Here is a 17,974-nt window from a genome sequence, read left to right as displayed (position 1 = left end):
GTCGATTTTTCCTGTTTGGCCTTCGTTCGTCTCTCATTTTCTCCAACTCGACGCGTCGTTCGTGCGTCGAATCGACGCGATGGTAGAACATCAATGAAACGAAAAGATAAGTAATTAACGTTGCTCTTTGTCATTCGCATGCAATCGCGTTATATACGTTTCTCCTTCAGAAATATCGGATTTTGCTCGCACGTCAAAGCCAAAAGGTTTCAGAAAGATCGCTCTATAAATGGCCGAATAATATGATCTGTCACCGTGTGAAACCTCGCTGACACAAAAGTGTGTCAAATTGAACCGACGAAGGGTTAGGTCGTGTAACATAGGAGTCTTCCAAATTAAAAAAAAAAAAAAAGGAACTCGCAGAGGCAAAAGATCGTTTTATGGAAATACGGTTCGTTTGTCGACCATTCATCTTAATTTTAATATCATCCCGTCGACGGTGACAGAATAATATCACTCGGGCAACGTAGCGTGGATCACCAAGGTGAAGTTTCATCTTCCGCCGACACGTTTAATTCCGCGGTCGCGATTATCGCGCAATGTTAACGCGCTCTTGTCAGCCAGGAGAAGCTCTCTGTGGCTGCGCGTGTGCGATACGCGACATCAATCTATCGCAACAGTGGTCGTGTTAAAAACAGCCTCGATGACGTTTGCCCAACTTATCTTCCTGATAATTAGCGGTACTTCACGGCCATTGGCTAATTTTCTAATTGGCCAATTTTCTGCCAGTCGTTACATCGGTGTAAAAATTCCAAGAGAAAAATCTGGTAACTTGTGTTTCTCTTCTTCTCTTTTTTTTTCTTTAATTTCCATGTGACATCGACGGTGATACGTTTTTACCGAGCCGGCAAATATAACTATTACACGAGGCACAGCGAAACAAATCAAATTTTACGGATCATGCTGAAGCCTGGTGCAAGTTTTCCAGGGACTTCGGAAAGATCGCGATGTAACGAATCGTAAAGTACGTATGTAACGAACAGAAATTAAACGAACGTAGCTTTTCTAGTCGATTACGATGTCGCGTTATCGGCGAAAGTTATCGATAATTTCCCTGTTCGAAGCCGAATCTACCGGTTACACGAACCAGATATTCGTTTGAATCGAGTCAAGCCTTTATCAAGCAACACACATGGTTGCCCTTTTCGCCGACCTAATCGTGGCCCGGAAGGCATTTGCAGGCCATTAAGCGTGCTTTGAATCCTTCGTTCCGGTGAATTCTTAATCAACTTCCGTTCGACTCTCCAACTAACCATCCGCTCCAATTAATCAATTAATTACTCGAGAAGCGGTTATAAATGCAGTCCTCTTACGTTCGACTGAAAGCATCGATTATATTCACAGACAGCTGTTCGGAGAACGTTTCGGTTCTCTAGGTCGCCACACCAATCCTCGGCATCTTCACTCTGACGTTATCCAAATTTCAAGACTTTTCCCCTCTTCCAAACAACTGGGACCGGAGGAAATGTCCTCGTCGAAGGATCTCTAAGAAATTGCGCGAGATTTTGTTCCGTGGCGCGGCTTGTCTACGAGTAGTCGGAAATAAATATGTAGGTTGCCAAACTGGCGGTTGGTCGAGAACTATATAAAACAACGTGAGATTATGCACGAGAAAATACGTGTTAATGCATATGCATGAGTGGCCGGTAGCCGGTGCACGTGTAACGAAGCCTCGTAATATGGAAATCATGGTGAGTGAAACCGACATTGGAAGCGGGAATTTCTTTCTCTTGGCGCAATTCCTGCGAACCTTGTTGCGCCAAATGTGTCGATTATTTTTCTTACGCGTTACATACCGCTATCCCATAAAATCGCTATAAGCGTCTTCTAATCTCTTTTTTAACGACACGCGTGTCGTTGTTTAATGTTAATTGTTTAATCGACGACAACATCTCAACGCTGGGCGTTTCAATTTTTCAGGAAATTTCCACCCGCGGTTTTATAGATTCGCCTATTAAAAAGAAAAAGAAACACTTCGTAGTCATCGAAATTCGTTGGTGACAGATAGCTCCGTGGGTTTTCTTTATCGGTTCGGCTCGTAAATCTGGTTTAAAGGTTGTGCGGGTGATCCAAGAATCGATTGCGAGCTCGGTATTGCCAGGGACAGGAATTTCATGTCTGCGAGAGCAGCAGCCAGCCCGTGCATTCCTTCTTCGGAAGGAGATGTCTCGTCCATCGACCAGCGACCCTCGTATCTTCGTTGGATTTTCGCGTTATTGCCGCGAAATCGGCGTCGTGGGAATCCCAAGAATCGAACGAATCGATATCCTGCAGCAATAATACATCGCATCTTGACGGCTTCCTTTAGCGAGACTCGCCGCTAAAGAACAGTTCTGCACGTTCTGGCATTCTCGAAGAATTCGCAGACGGATTTTTAATTGCTTACGAGCGAAACAATCCCGTTACGTCAACGGAACAAGCGACAAGCTTTTCCAAGCGACGTAACGCATAACTTTGCAATACGATTTATAAAGTGCGTTCAACGTCTGTTAATTTAACGTCTTAGTTGGCGGGTTAAAAAAGCTTCGACTTTAACAAGAGAAAATCGACGTACTCTCTACATCTCGGCCATTCGGTTCGCAAATCAGAAGAAATTTCGAACACTACTTTGAAATATCTCCCTCGATTTCCCGCTTCTGAAACTCGGTTCACGCGCGCATCCGTCAACACGTCGTTGTTAACCCGCTTTATTACGAATCAAATCCCACGGATGATCGAGTTTTCGTGGCATTATTCGCGATTTAGAAACGGCAGTCGAAGATCGCGCCTTAAAGCCTGGCGTATTTCGAGAACATGTCAAGCGTAAACCGAGCTTAATGCGGCCGAGCCAACGTTCGAAACGAACGAGCGGAGTTGTTACAGCGGCATGTACAAGGCAGCTACTCTCTGCATCCGTTTCCAAAGATTCTTATGTATTTGCGGGGTAGTGCCATTATGGAGTCGGTTTGCATGGCGGATAGCGTCTACTGGTAGCCGGTTCTACTCTCGTTCGTTACGTATTCCAATAGCTGGAGAAGCCGAACGACGCGTTGTAAATCGATCGAGCTCGGCTAAATGCTTCGTACGTTGAAACTTACGTCCATTCACGTCGGATCCAGTATCGGTAAATGCGTGAAGCAGATTATATAATTAACGATTTATCTTGTTCGCTGTTACATGAAATTCCGGCGGACGAGTCTTACGAGCTACTCGTATTCGTCTGTAGTCTTTACCTTTTCTTTTTACCTTACTTTCTTTCCTTTTTTTCTGTCTTCTTTTAAAAAATTTTTTTATTTTCACATCGATAAATCAATTCACGGAAGGATCTGATCGAAGCGTTCTCCCATTTTTCTTCCTCGATCGATAACTCCGCCAAATAGTACGATTTATTATAGCGGCGTGGCAAAAACAATAGAACGCGATTCAATGAATACACCGGTCGTCCACTGTAATAATCTATCGACTGGAAATGGTAATTTCGCGGCAGCGTGTATCGAGGAAGGAGAAGAGAGTTCTGCTCGACCTTCGAATATCAATTAAAGAAGTCCATTTGGAAAGACACCGCTTGCATATCATCGGCCACGATCACTTCTAGTTCTTCGCCGATCTTTTCTTCGGTAATGGCCCATTTAACGGGTAATCGTTGCCTCGATTAGCCTCGAAAAACGATCTTTCTACCTCGAATCCGTCAAATTGGCGCTCTCATTAACCTCGAGATTTCGCACGATTAGTCAAATCGAAGGTTTTTTTCTCCGATCAGCTGTTAATTGCCGAATTTAGATAGATGGCCAATTTTAAAAAAGAAAGGGGCAAAGAGGAGAAATTTCACAACATCCGCTAATCTTATATTATTTTTATATGTTTGATATAAGAGATATGCAGCTTTGGAAGTGGAAAGCCATATTACGGTGAATTTGTCAAAAGAAATTTGTCTCGATCGCGAGAAAAAAATGATCAGCTGTTCCTCTGACAGAAAAATTTTACGACGCTTCATACGTTTATTATATTTTTACCAATATTCCTGCTAATATCGTCATGAATATTGTTACGATCGTCGGTGAATTATGTACAAATTGCAAAGTGCGATACTCACCTCCTTGTAACAGTGGTTCGCCTAATTCGACATAGAACAGCGCGTCCTTCTCGTACGAATCCTCCTCGATGATCGACAGCTGGATCAGCTTTCTGAAAGAAAAGCGCAAGAGGAAATACCGTGAGATTACTAATCGTGTAACAAGGTGGCTGAGTCGGGTGTACGTTCTGGCGAGTTTGGCGAAAGTCGAAGGTAAAGTTGGACTAAACTTCGTAGCTCTAAAGAAGCCCGCAGCTTTAAGGTACGCGCTGATCCTGCCTTGTCGCGATATCAAAAGAACTTCCGGTCTCGGGATGAAAACGCTCTGGCAACTTTTCCGAGTCCATTGAATTCCTTTCGGCGCCGTTGAATTTTATGCATCACTCTCCGGATAACTTACAAAATTAAGCAACTCTCGTTGACTTAATTTCCCATTTGCAGATAGCAAGAAGTAATTTGTATAAATTTCGTAACTTCGATAAACGATTTTCCTAAAACGAAGGCTCTGTTTCAAAGCAGGAAAATTATATAATTTGATATTTTCAACGCGTATTCTGATGAAATCCCATATTGGAAACCAATACGAGTCCGTGAAATGTAATAATTTTGGAAAACAAGGGAACCAGAGATACAATAATTGTTCAATGAACGACTAACAGATACGAATGGAAATTTCCCCTGTAATTGTTTTACGGATGCCGCGAATACGATTTCCCGTTGGATTGCCGCAAATTTAAGACACGCGTCGTGTTTGCGTATCGATTACGTGAAATTGATTAGAGAGATTTCGTTTGATCGTCTTGTGGAATTAACGACGTGGAAATTCTGTACATTATGATCATTACCGTAGATCGCCTCGTAATCGGATCCAATAAGCGCGAGTTATGGTAACGTTACACTAACCGTCCGGTATCCATATCGTCATAAAGCCAGCAAGCGAATGTAACGTAATATCGATGTCGATAATTAATTACGACGTATCGCGTCAACCGAACGACACCCAGCTATTCTACTCCCTTGTCGAGTAATGCACCCTCGCCCATTCAATACTCACTAATTATGCATCTTCTCGAATAGAATTTCGACGAAAATTTCGCCGCCGAATGAAGTCGAAAAGGAATTTAATCGCACGTTTCATGTCATAGTCGATTTAATTTCATACAATTTTATTCGCTGGCTCGGTTCCTCTTTGTTGAGGTTATTAGTTGTATAAACAGAGAAACGCGTGGATAAATTGTAAGGTAGAAAATATATTTGAATACAGAAGTGCAATTACAAGTAGAAATATAATTTTGAGATGGACCAGATCCGCACGCTAGCAGTGTTACCCCATAACGTCGCTTGTTTATGGTCTGCCTTCGTCCCAGTCTTTCGTCTATACTCTGTCTATGGCTTCGGTGCTTGAGAAAACTAAAAAGATCGGATGTAGAGTTTTCTTAGAAGCGGTGACCACTTCAACACTCTTTACGCGTAAAATAACGCTCGATACAAAGTAGCATAGAAGTCGAGACGAGAATGATACCAAGTACTGTTCCACAAAGTTTAAACAGTGGTATAAGCACGTAAGTATAATTTACAAGTCTATACGTGTGTACATAAGTTTACATCATATTCTTTTTTCAGCAGTTGTCTTTTATTGTAGCAGGCAATCGAGGAATAAGTCTAATTGACGTACGGTAGATAATCAGAACGTCGATTTGAACCTCGGATAGAGGAAACTTGGGATAATATGGAAAGATTTATTGACGTTAATAAAATCATAGAGAACTTTCGATGGTGTAACGTTATACAGGTATTTAGGTTTAATGGAATATTTAGTCGGTTGGAAGTTTAATCGAATGAATTTCACGATGTCTGATTCTATTTACACTTTCCTATGTTTCGTGTTAAAATTCCGGCAAAGTGAAGTTACGATGAAGTTCGAAGCATCTCGGATAATACGAAACTTGGGTTAAACAGCAGTCGGATAACCGAAGCTGCATTGCATTACGTGTTCTAGCAACTGTATCGGTATGACCGAACCTCGAATTAAATGCCGACATATAAAGTAAAGGCGCGTGTCTGATGGAGTTGGACATATTAAACTTGACCAAGCATGACAAACGATGGCTATTAATGTCGTTATTTATAATATCGTGGCGTAGAGAATGTTCACTAATGATCCTACGCTGCTCTAAAGGTTTTGTATTAAAAGTAGCCATTGTTCTGACGTAAGCATATGCAAATCATATGTAAGCGACGTTAGAGTCTGTCTAAAAGATTGCTCTCTTCGTTTACTTGAAAGTATCCATCGATCGATCGATTTATTTTAGAAATCTCGTTCAAAACTCGCGGAACATTGAAAGAAGCGTTAATTACGCGGATAAAGTAAACGTTGATTAAGCATCGCTTCTTATAACTTCCAGGCTCGTGGATGTTGAAGAAATTGGAAAAATACACGAAGAATGTACGAGAGGGTAGAGAAAAATTTTCGGATAAAAGTTTCGTCACGCTCTTGACTTGCACAACGTCGGAGTTCGTGACGAGACTTTTCCATAGGCCTCGCCGCCTCTATGCATACGCGTTCATAATCGAGTAACAGCCGACAGGCTGAACGATCCGACCGCTTTTGCCAAATTAGACGTTCAAATTTGAAATTCAAATCGATCCAGAGTAGCAGCGAAATCAATTTAGCGTGCCATCTGGCTCCGACAACGTCGAATCTCGTCGACGCTCATCCTAAACGTTCCTCGTTGCATACATCGCCACACTTATAAACACTTTGAAACGCAGCTCATCTCGTGATGCGTCCCTTTCGTCCGCGTAATCGACGCTCGCTTCCACTGTCTGTACAATTTTTTAAGTAGATTGCCAGACGATGATCAACGATGGATGAACATTAGCAAGCAAAAAAGAAGATTGTTTTAAAGATAGGAAAGTAAGTGTAGTTCAAGATTACTCGGAAGAAACTATATGACAAAGCGAACGTCTAGACTCCACGGAGGGCCATAAATCTGAGACAAGCAGCCTGGATGGGAGATGAAGAAGAAAAACTATGCGAAGGTCGTCGAAAGCAAAGGCGAATGGAAGGAAGTGCGCGACTAGTATATAAATTGCTTTAATATTCATATTCCGTGTTAGTTATATTTTGTAGTTAAGGTAGATATAGCGAAGGAATCACGGTGACAGCGTATTTTTCATTCGATATCCATCGCTGTTCGAAGGCAAAGTGTTCCTGAAATAGCTCTGACCTTAGACTTGAAGCCACGTCGCGACGATAACCCGCTGACTTGGAGTGTACAGACACAATTTGCAGCCAAGTATATACCGTGTCGATCGATATCTACTCGGTCGTGTGCGATACTAACCATCGTACAGACCCAGGAAATAGATTGGCGCTCGCGTTAAACCGAAGTGCCATCAGGCCAGAAGTCGAATTGTTCCAAACGAACTTGCTGCCAAGGCTGTCAGCGTGTCGTTCAACTTCGAACTTTGCAAGTTCGTTAATCATTCGACGGGATCGACTCGGCGGCGTTTCATCTTTAAACGAAACTTCGCCATCTTCTTTCGCTCTTGCGCTCGCTCTCTCGCAGAAATCAGTTGGCGATACTGCTTGGGAAGAGAAGCGAAAATTCGCGAGCATGATGAGCGATGAAAAAGGTCAGTGAGAGACATCAAATATTTAGAGTGGAATATCGATACTGTTTGATCGACGTGCATCTACGTGGAGATTTGACTACACGTGGCAAGAATGTGTTGTATGCGTGACGTGGTCTTCAGCCCTCGAAAGCTGGGTCAATTCTGACTCATGCAGATGTTTCACGTTTATTACGTTTCAGGATTCACATTCACGTGTTATTATTCTATCAAACTATACGAAGCATTTTATTTCTTATGGAAATTTACTTATCGTATAAATTTACTTTATCTTTAGTTATCATAATGCTATAAAACAAGATATTCGAGAAGCCAGTGACCCCAAAGAAGCGAAGCTGGAAGTCCTTCTGAAAATTATACTTTCTTTATTCCTTCTAATAAAATTTCTCGTTAAACGTGGTTCTACTTATCTCGCTTTATATTTAATACACGAGAACCTGCTTGTAGCTCAACTTCATTGCGATACTACATGCATTTCTACTCAGCCAAAATAGCGGAGTAATCGCGAGAATCAATAGTCCAAGTTTCCCATAGACTAACCGGGCTAACACGCCTATCCACACGGCTGTTCTCTTCGGATCTAATTTGCGGTGTTACGTCAGTCACGTTATGAGTATTGTCCAACCGGCCACGCGTTCCAATGTTATTCACCGCTACAGCACCATGGTCACGGCGTTAACGCAAATGTGTATTAATTTAATTAGGTCTGTTTACGCTGACTGGCCGTTCGTCCTCGCTGATCCAATGCTATTTAGCAACCTCGAAATCGACTAAGTTCCCTCGTTCCCTCTTGTGCTAATGGTACACTCTCGTACCACGATCTGTGTGGTCAAACGTCGTTCAACAGCACTCGAACAAACGTATTCGTACGCGGTCGCGAGCTATTGGGTTGGCAACTAAGTAATTGCGGATTTTGTCACTAGGTTGTAATGACAAAATCCGCAATCGCTTAGTTGCTATCCCAATAGACCGATTGTTGTTCGAATCGAATGTAGAGAACGTGACGAAGGTATTCGAAGACTTGTCGAAACTTTTCCTAAATATGCGACCTGAGTTGTTCGAGACATTTAGAAATTTTGTTAGAAGCGTCATCACGATCAACGTGATTGCGTGGATTACACGTGGGTGACACGATTGGTCAAATTTGAATAAAAAGAATAGGGAAATGTATATGGAAGTTGCGTGAACCACTGATCAGAGTGTTACCACTCGATGCTAATTAAAAAGATCATCGAACAATGTTTGAACGAACCGCGTAGAGCTTCGTTTCATCATCGACTCGAGATCAATTAATCGGTTCGAGAATAGCTTCTACGGCTTCCCTGCTGACGCTGATGCGGGTTTAGTCTATCGAATACGCTGTAGTTGGCTTTTGTTTGAGGCAGCCGTTGTTTCGATGAATTTGGCGTGAGCCATTGATACGAGAGAATGGAAATCGAATTCGAATGTGAATCGCATAAAATTAAATAGAAAAGTATCTAATGATTACTGGAATTTTCTACACAGCAGTCGCGTCGAATGTTTAATTTGAAATTGATCATCATCGAACGTAAGAATTTCTTCTCATAGTCTTTCTTTCTGATCTTCTTACGAATAGTATGAAAACGCTCGATCTTGTAACGATACGATAAATAAACGTTTATAACACCGTGAAACGCTGTTTCATAGGAATTTTTGTCCCAAGAGAGTAGAGATGCAAGAGGAGCGTGGAAAAAATCGATAGGAATCGGTCGACTGAGACAGGAAACAGTCTAGAAGGCTACGTGTGCGATATTTTTATCGCGCTTAAACGATCCGTCAATACGAAAATTGTCCCTGTAATAGGGCAAGGCCGACGAATCGTTTCCCGGCTCAACCTTGACCAGAGGAGATGGGATACGAAAATTGAATTCTTGCAGAATCCGGTCGAGCTCCACCGTAAATAGGAGTTCGTCCTCGGTGCTCGTAAAACTAGGCATAACTTTGTTTTTGCCGGTGACAAGATTGGAGGGTCGAATTTTATTCGCCGATTACCTCAAGGCAGAGACCTTGATTACGATGCATCGTTTCGAAAATCGTGGCAAACCTCGTCTCCGTGAGAACCTTGTAAGGATAAAGTTAAAATAAAATTGCTTTCTCGTCTCTGTCGCATTTTTATGCTTTTACATTTTCATACGTGCAGCTCATGGAAGTATTTAAAACTCATTATAGAAGACTTGTTTGTATTATACGTATATTCTGACTAATTAAATTCTCAATTTTTATTAATACCACTTAATAAAGTTAGAATTTACATAAATGAATGTACAATTTTAAATTAAATGTCGAAACTGGACATTCGACCGGGTCTGGTAAGGTTAATGATATGTCGCACATTTCACACTACGGCCGTCAAATTTTGCACACTTGTATCGCGAAATTGGTGCGCATTCGTCGCGGATAAATATTCCAACAGGCTGGCAGGGAACATTCGGACCTCCCTTTTCTTCGTCTCCAATCTCGCAACTGGACCGACCGATCGAGCCAATCCAATCTATCCGGAATTCGATTTAACATTCGCGAAACGCGCGAGAACGAGCCCGAGTGAATAGAATTGACGCTTCTTGGATTTTTTTAACGCGATAAATCAATCGCTGCTCTGCGGCCAAGGATTACTTGTTTAATGTTCTTCGTTAACGAAATCGCGTTCTTCAGATTTTCCGTTTAAGAGCTTCCAATGTCTCGGCGATGCGAACTCGTAGTATTTGGAGCAGAATAGAATTCGTACACCAATGGGACTTTGCTCCACTTGTTACGTAAATAAATAATAACGGAAGTCTCACTAACGTGTTACAGAATCTCATGAATATTCCTGTAGAATTGCGAGAAGAAAGAACACGGTTCGAGATAGCCGAAGTTCCTTCAAAGAGAATCTTCTTCGCGCGATCGTATGATTGGAGCCGCGATGTCCAGAATACGTGGAAGGCGTACATCTTCTTTTACTTCGCCGTAAGTACAAATCCGACAAACTTGATCTCTTCTGAGCGCGTGTATCAAAAATTTAGACTTATCCTCCGAACAAAGAATCGAATTCAGCTGAAGACGTTGCGAGAGAATCGTTCCAGGATTCTTCAGAGTGCTATCTTGAAAACTGACTGTCACCCCATTAATCTTCTTTCTTTCCACGGCATCTCTCCTCCAACGGCGTATACTCTAACACAGCAAAGATTTTTCGTCCAAAATCGCGCAGCTCTATGACGTTTAAGCAAAAATTCGAATTTAAATTTTAATAATTCGTTCGCTTCAACCGATAAGTTCCTACGTTTTGGCTGGTTTCGCGTCCTTCGATGACCAGGGTTATTCTCAGGTCTTGAACCTTTCTTAAATCTTGAACCGCTTGATCGTCGACGTCTACAGCTCGAATCTATCTTTTGCGCATAAAACACTGAACGACTTAATAAATTGTCCCGAAATCTTGACGCGTTCCGATCTTCGGATTTTCTTTTCTCTTGCTCCTTCAACATCATCGGATATAGTTCACTTTCTCTGCTTTCATGCTGCTCACTTTTTGTATACCGTAGGGTGTACGGTCCGAAAACAAACGAATGTATAAAGAAAATATACAGATAAAAGTTAAATGCTAAGGTAAAACGAGTAAACATTCGCGAGTGCTTTTTCTTTTATTTCGATTCTGGAGTTTCGATCTCGTTCCGTTGCATCTCGCAGAAACTCGTCCCTAACTTACAGTTCAAAGCACGTGTTCGCCAGATAACGAAAAATCGATGATCTCAGGAAGGTCCTGGTCAAAGGCTGAACTTCTGAAAAGCGAAACGTATGCGACAGGAAAGAATTCGCAAAAACCAACGCTTTTATCCAGCATCGTCCTATCTGCAATTTTTGCTACGCTTGCGAGTAACGAAGATAATATTTCTCGCCGAGGCCTCCCGTTTGTTTCCTGGCTCGCAGATATTTTAATAATATTCCGAGCACGCCAACGTCCACGCTACTGTGTAGAATACTGCGTGAACTAATATACGTTTATTTTACTTTTTCCACGTAAAATCATTTTCTCACGGGATCCTCCGTATAGTTGATAAACACATAGTCCGCAGAAGTCGATCTGACCAACTCCTAATTCTTCTAGTTCGCTCAATTTCATTATTTCGATGTGACATTATCAAACGAATAATTTATTTCCATAAATCTGTCGCAAGAAAATGGCATAAATAAAAGTAAATTATAATACGTTTGGTATAGCGTAATTTAACATTCAGCAAGTGTTCGCCGAAGCTGATTAAGTTTAAAAATCATTTGAAATAATTCCTGGAATATCCATGTTTCTTTACTTTGTCCGTGCAAATTCAGAAAAACCACTTGGCCATTGTGTATTTTCCAGCTCACGGTAGTGGCCGTTAAAACAGCAAAAATGGTTTGCTCGTGCGCGAGATCCAGCCGAGATTTTTCGTGGATTACCCACCCTTTGCCATGTTTGCCATCCGACGGTTAATCAAAACGCTCTTTATCGTCCCTCTCCCCGCTTCTTTATGTCGACAGCCGTCACTTTGAAATATCACGGTACTCGGTTGGAAGTATAAATAATGGCGTTCTCGATGGAAGATCTCGCGCGGTAACCGCGATCCATTTCGATACACCTCCAACGCGATGCCCTATTTTCCTTCCTTTTTTCTTTTTCCTTTTCTTTCGCGTCCTCGTTGATGTTGGTCGCGCGTTTTCGCGGTCGAGAGACACTCTCGGCGAGCCGCGTAAATTTTAAGACGGGAGTGTCCCCGACGCGGCAGCCTGGCTTTTTGTCATCGAGATTGCGTCAACCTCGGGGAAAACGCCGCTCGAAGGTAACACGCGTAAACCCAGGCTGACGTGCACTCGCGTTTATGGAACCTTCCTACACCGGCAATCTCGGTGAACACGCTAATGTACATACTATCGCGGTGTGCTATCGTCCTGTATTATCGTTGTATACGACCTCTTCAGAAGAGAGGAAATCCAAATTCTGAATTTGCTACGCGGCCAAATTTCCTCTATCTGCACAGAACTGCGGTTTTAGGTTCAACTTGATCGTGATTGAAAACGTTGAACAAACGAGGCTTCCCCTTGGTTTAACACGGAAAATGTTCCACAAGCAAACGAACCACTCGACAAAGGATCAGTCGCGAGATCATTCCACTTATTGCGTTTCATATTTAATACGCAGAGACGTTGCTATGATATCTTCGATTCTGTTCGGAATTTTAGTTGGACAGGCCCATTTCCCTCATTAGGAAATTCCGAATTACCGGTCCTCCCAGGGCAGTAAACGTAATGACTCGAGGCCAGGAACCAGGCAAGGACCAGGGGAGTTCAGCTTCAACCATCGGACAGTACACACAGGGCGACAAAGTCCCAACTTAGTTCAACTACAAGCAACGAAGAGTACACACAGGACGAAAAAGTCCCAACTTCGTTCAACTACAAGCAACGAAGAGTACACACAGGACGAAAAAGTCCCAACTTCGTTCAACTACAAGCAACGAAGACTACAGACACAGGACGACAAAGTCCCAACTTAGTTCGGTTCGGTGCTACAACGAATACAAATAAAGTGCCGTATAAATCTAACACTCGAGTTATTCCATCTCCTCCACCTTGAACGTTAAGTCATATCGACCGATCGGTTGCTCTTTAGTCGATGATACGCAACAGATTCCATACAACCAAAAAGCTGCAACAGAGCAACGTGTCAATTGCCAACAAATTGTTCGATAAAAGGAAGAATCAGTAGTGAAGCCATCATGTTTCATGATTCATATGCGAAAATCTGGCGCACCGTTGCTGTAATACCTTCGATTCGACGGAAGCAAAATACCAGAAGAAAGTCTGGCGAAGCAACGTGTCGATCAGCAACAAACTATTCGACGAAAGATCAGTCGTGAAATAATGAACATCGTCGAAACGTTACGACTGGAATGGGATCGCACTTGGGGAAGCTTTCATGGCGCACAATTACAAGGGGAACGTTACTCCGTCCATTAAACAGCGAACAGTGGTGCGGCCGTGCCCTAACTCCGTATTACACGGAACAATTAAACACTCGACAACGCGGAACTATCTTTTAACAGTAACAGACCGATGACGGGGCAAAAGTTCGCGTCAGTTGTCGCGAGTAAGGTCGGTTCGCGCGGCCCCTGTACTTGACATAATTCAAATCTCGAGAGTTCGAATTCTCCGCGGAAGTGCACACGCAGTTCGGATGGCCGAGCGGAGCGTGTGCGTGGATATCGTGTTAACGAGGGCTTCTCTAGTCGCATTCTACTCGTGGCCCATTGTTTCCACGCGAAACCGCGTTCCGCGAAGCACGAAGAAACACGCCAGAAACGTGGCTCGTACGTACCGGGTGTTCCAACAGATTTCGTTGGCATCGATAGTATTCCCGGCTGTTCCAAGTTTTGGGTGGGGCGCTTAATAATTCCAGGAACCTTCGAAGCGTGAAGATTTATTGTCGGAAGACCGCTGCATAGGTGAATGGGCAAGGGATGGCAAGCAGATAGGGAAATTTCAACGCCGTCATATAAAATTCATGGCTGAACCCAACAGCTCTGGCTAAGATCGAACCTGGCTACTCCCGATCGAAAGACGAACGCGGCATCGGACACCTTACTCGGACCTGGCTTCTGCTATCTGTAATATTTCTCAACGATTTACGTTTCGTTATCCATTCCCTTTGATTGCGAGCGATCGCTAGCAAAGTCGTAGTCTCTGTAGTTGTAAATCTTTGTTTCTTTGATGGGATACGATGACTCATGCTTCGTTCCCGTTTCGTACATCTTCTTCCTTCAAATTTATATAATATCACACAAATTATAGACTATTATTCCCGTACTCTCTAATTGAAATCTAGCACTTTTCCATTCTGTAAGATACGTGCAAGTATTTCAAGCTTCTCGCGTCTTTTATTTTCTTCGAGTAAAGTTGTGGCTATATTATACGAGCTGCTACGAAACGATCACTCGATATTTTACATTGAACGAACAAAGACATCGTACATAGGGAGGAAGATAGTTGACAAAAAATTAATAAATTTTGCCCCTAACTTTCCCTACGAGAATTTCCTGTATCACGGTTTTTATTATCGCGTGACGATGTTGGGTGCAGGTCGACTATCATGTTCCAAGATGCCGTAGCTAGGAAAGTCTATCGTCTTCTCGGGTTGGCTGTCTATTGTCGCAGCTGCGAGACCCGACCCCTCTGGCATATGTGCAGCTACAGTTTGTCAGTCATGCTGCTTGCCTGGTATACGAGGCTTTAGAGCTCCCGAAGTAACGCGTCTATATACATGACTGTGCATAATATATGACCGTGACACATTCACTATGGGCTGTAGTTTCGCACATGGACACGCGCTGTCTATGTATTTCGCCGGTTTACCAACGGGAAAACAACCCTGTTTTTCTTCCCTTGTTTTTTTCTTAATACAGACACTGTGCTTTCAATTGAATTTCTGATGAATTTACATTTCGGAAGAGGATCCTGCTGCATTTCCCTGGTTGTAGTCTTTTTCAGTTACACAACTTTCTCTGCAAGAACTTGCCAACGATACATAGATACGCAGATAAGGAAACTCGAGAGAAAAATAACACGCGCATTTCTTTACGAGTCCTTTAAAAACAGCTGACGAATTGATGTAGTTTCGCGAAAGTCAAGCATACGATTACTAACACAAGCCACGTTTGTACTAACTTCGATATCGTAATATTGCGACGAGCAGAAGTTGGAAAATTTGATAAATGCGTGTTTATCTCCAAGATACAAAGACAGTTTTCGGTGATTAGATTGATTGATCGGCGACGTAAGAAACAGTAGGGAAATATGTAAATTTAATGGACATCTGGTAATTGATTGAATGTAAGGGCACCGGATTATAATTTCTGTATCTGATGTCACGAGAAAAAGATCAATCGGACGTTAAATTTTAACGCGAACGGTCACGGTTGCGCAGTTAATGGTCGATACATAGGTTCTGCAAGAATCGTGAAACATATCCAGAGAATTTTATTCGCGTTCATGTTTGTTACATATATCGATAGCGTATCGTCTAGAACTTGGTTTTCTACTCTCGCGAGTTACGTCGCTTTCTTATCGACATCCGCGATGAATATAAAGCCGTCTTCGCAGGGTCACGCGAGCGTAATGAAAAGGCCATCGTAAATCGTAAATCGCGATGACCGACTCTCTGAATCGCTTCCCAACTGCAAAATGAACGATTCGCTTGCGAAAAGAAATCGATCAAAAGCGTCGACTTTCTCTCGTTTCTTCAGCTTCGTGGATATCGAAGAACGACCATCGACGTTTGCTGTTCATCGACGAACCACGTGGAAAATCGCCCACAGACTTGCGATAAGACTTCGACATTAAAATTTCGTCGCAACGAACGCGCCACTTCGTGGTTTGTTCGCGATTTGCATCGCTGCTTTCGCAAATTGAAACGTTTTTCATTTTCTCCGCTCTTCCACGGTCAGCCACGAAAGTACGCCTTATAATTTTATTTAAACAAAGCGTGTAACATATTTACTTGTTAGCCTGTAAAGTATTAATAAAAAATATTCATCCGAATGAGAGTTTTATGAATCGGTGATACGATGATTAATGTATCCGATGGGGTTAGGGCGGACGTACATTGTTGCGTTACGCACGGTGATTAGTCGGACAATGCACGGCGTCTGGTCACGGATTTGATATTTATCCGTGGCCTCTTCTGTTGCCTGTGTGCGGGGCGATAATTAATTTCCCGTTTAAATAAGCCCATCGCTCGGCGGCTACCTAATTAATCAAGCTTCCTACGTCGAATGACGCTAACGAACTCGTGTCACTGATGCACTTCGAAACGTCCGCAGAGATAATCGGCTTGAAAAGTAATTGTCGTTGTGTCCCCCCATCGCGATTAATTGATACGTCATATAATTAATGCGGCCGCATTACCGCTGCGCCTTAATTAGAAACGCAGCGTAGGTACATCACAGGGACCTTTCTACATTCAGAGCGGCTACCTATAGTCGAATTGCGTTTTTCCCCCGAAATTTCGTGACTCGAGCGTCCGATTAAATTTACGGCCGAACAATCGGTTAGACGGATTCGACGAACGGCTCTATTGTGATAGCGCGCGCTTAAATTTCAATAAATCGGTAATTCGCGTGGCAATTCTCGCAAAATGGGGAAACGATTCTTTCTAGGAATATTCTCGAGTCCTTCGAGGAGAAAATAGACCGACAACGTGTCTTTACTTTTCAACGAAGCGGCTTTTGAATACTTTTTGTAGCGACTGGAACAGACAGAAAGACGTTATACGTATTCACTGTTTATGGAATGTACAGTTTGACAATAGATTTGGATCACACGCAGCTGGAATAGCCGGATCATTCGAATCGAGGTGAAGCAACTCTGTTGGAATTACGCTACCACGAAAAGGATCGACGATGTTTAAATCGCATGCGAAAATTCTTACAATTTCTGATAGAAAGGCAGAGACATTCTGCCCGTGATGATAATATAATCACTGTGACGGTTCGATGATGAAGTAACAATGGCCACGTCGCTGAATCCCGGTGAAAAGACGTCCAAAGAGGTTAATTAACTCGGGAATATTCGAGAACGTTGAAATTTCGCGGCAAGTTTCCAGCACGGCGTTCAGAAATTAACGAGCTTCCAGCGAAGTTTCGCAATGAGAGAGATCGAGGATACTTACAATGGCAGACCGCGAGTGAAATTTATCTGATTCGGAGGCAACGCGTAAGTAGCGACTGCTCTTCGTCCGGCGTGGCAGTTCGTCCCGGAGGCGGCTTCCGAATTTTGAAATTTTAAACACGACTTGCAGCCAAGATCGGCATTATGTCCTGGAAGGCAAACCCTCGGCGAATTATTCAAGAGCGAGCGAATTGCTTGCCCTCTGTGTCTCCATTCCGAGTCAACGAAGAGACTTTCGCGTCGACGATCAAACCGTTGAGAATTTCCAGTTCTCGAAACATTTTCTAAATATTTCATCCGCAACCTCGTTACTCTTCCTATTGCTTTCTTACTTCTCTCCATTTTTTTCATTTTTTTTTTTTTTTTGTCGATGATCGTAGCCTAACGATATTCGTCTTCGAAGAAGGCGCTCGCGAACGTACCCGAACACTTGTAAAGGTTTTATCTCGTAAAAGAGAGAGAGGAAATGCGTGGATAAATGTATAATAGAAAATATAGGGTGGTTGGTAACTGGTGGTACAAGCGGAAAGGGGGTGATCCTACGCGAAAAAAGAGGTCGAAAATATAGAATAAAAATTTTTCGTTTGAGGCTTT

The 17,974-nt window shown here is 42.7% G+C and overlaps 1 protein-coding gene across 1 annotated transcript in view; it reads right to left on the bottom strand.

Moving 5' to 3' along the window:
• Positions 1-17,974, bottom strand: part of Calx (sodium/calcium exchanger 3) — a 121,029-nt gene that overhangs the window by 77,519 nt on the left and 25,536 nt on the right. The window contains exon 3 of the mRNA XM_033336069.2: positions 4,073-4,164. Coding sequence (XP_033191960.1) covers positions 4,073-4,164 — 92 coding nt within the window. The remainder of the gene's footprint in view (positions 1-4,072; positions 4,165-17,974) is intronic.

Source organism: Bombus vancouverensis, chromosome 14, assembly GCF_051014615.1.
Source record: "Bombus vancouverensis nearcticus chromosome 14, iyBomVanc1_principal, whole genome shotgun sequence".
In the NCBI taxonomy this organism is placed as follows: Eukaryota; Metazoa; Arthropoda; class Insecta; order Hymenoptera; family Apidae; genus Bombus; species Bombus vancouverensis.
The sequence above is the reverse complement of the archived record's forward strand: the minus strand, read 5'-3'. Positions and strand labels throughout refer to the sequence as shown.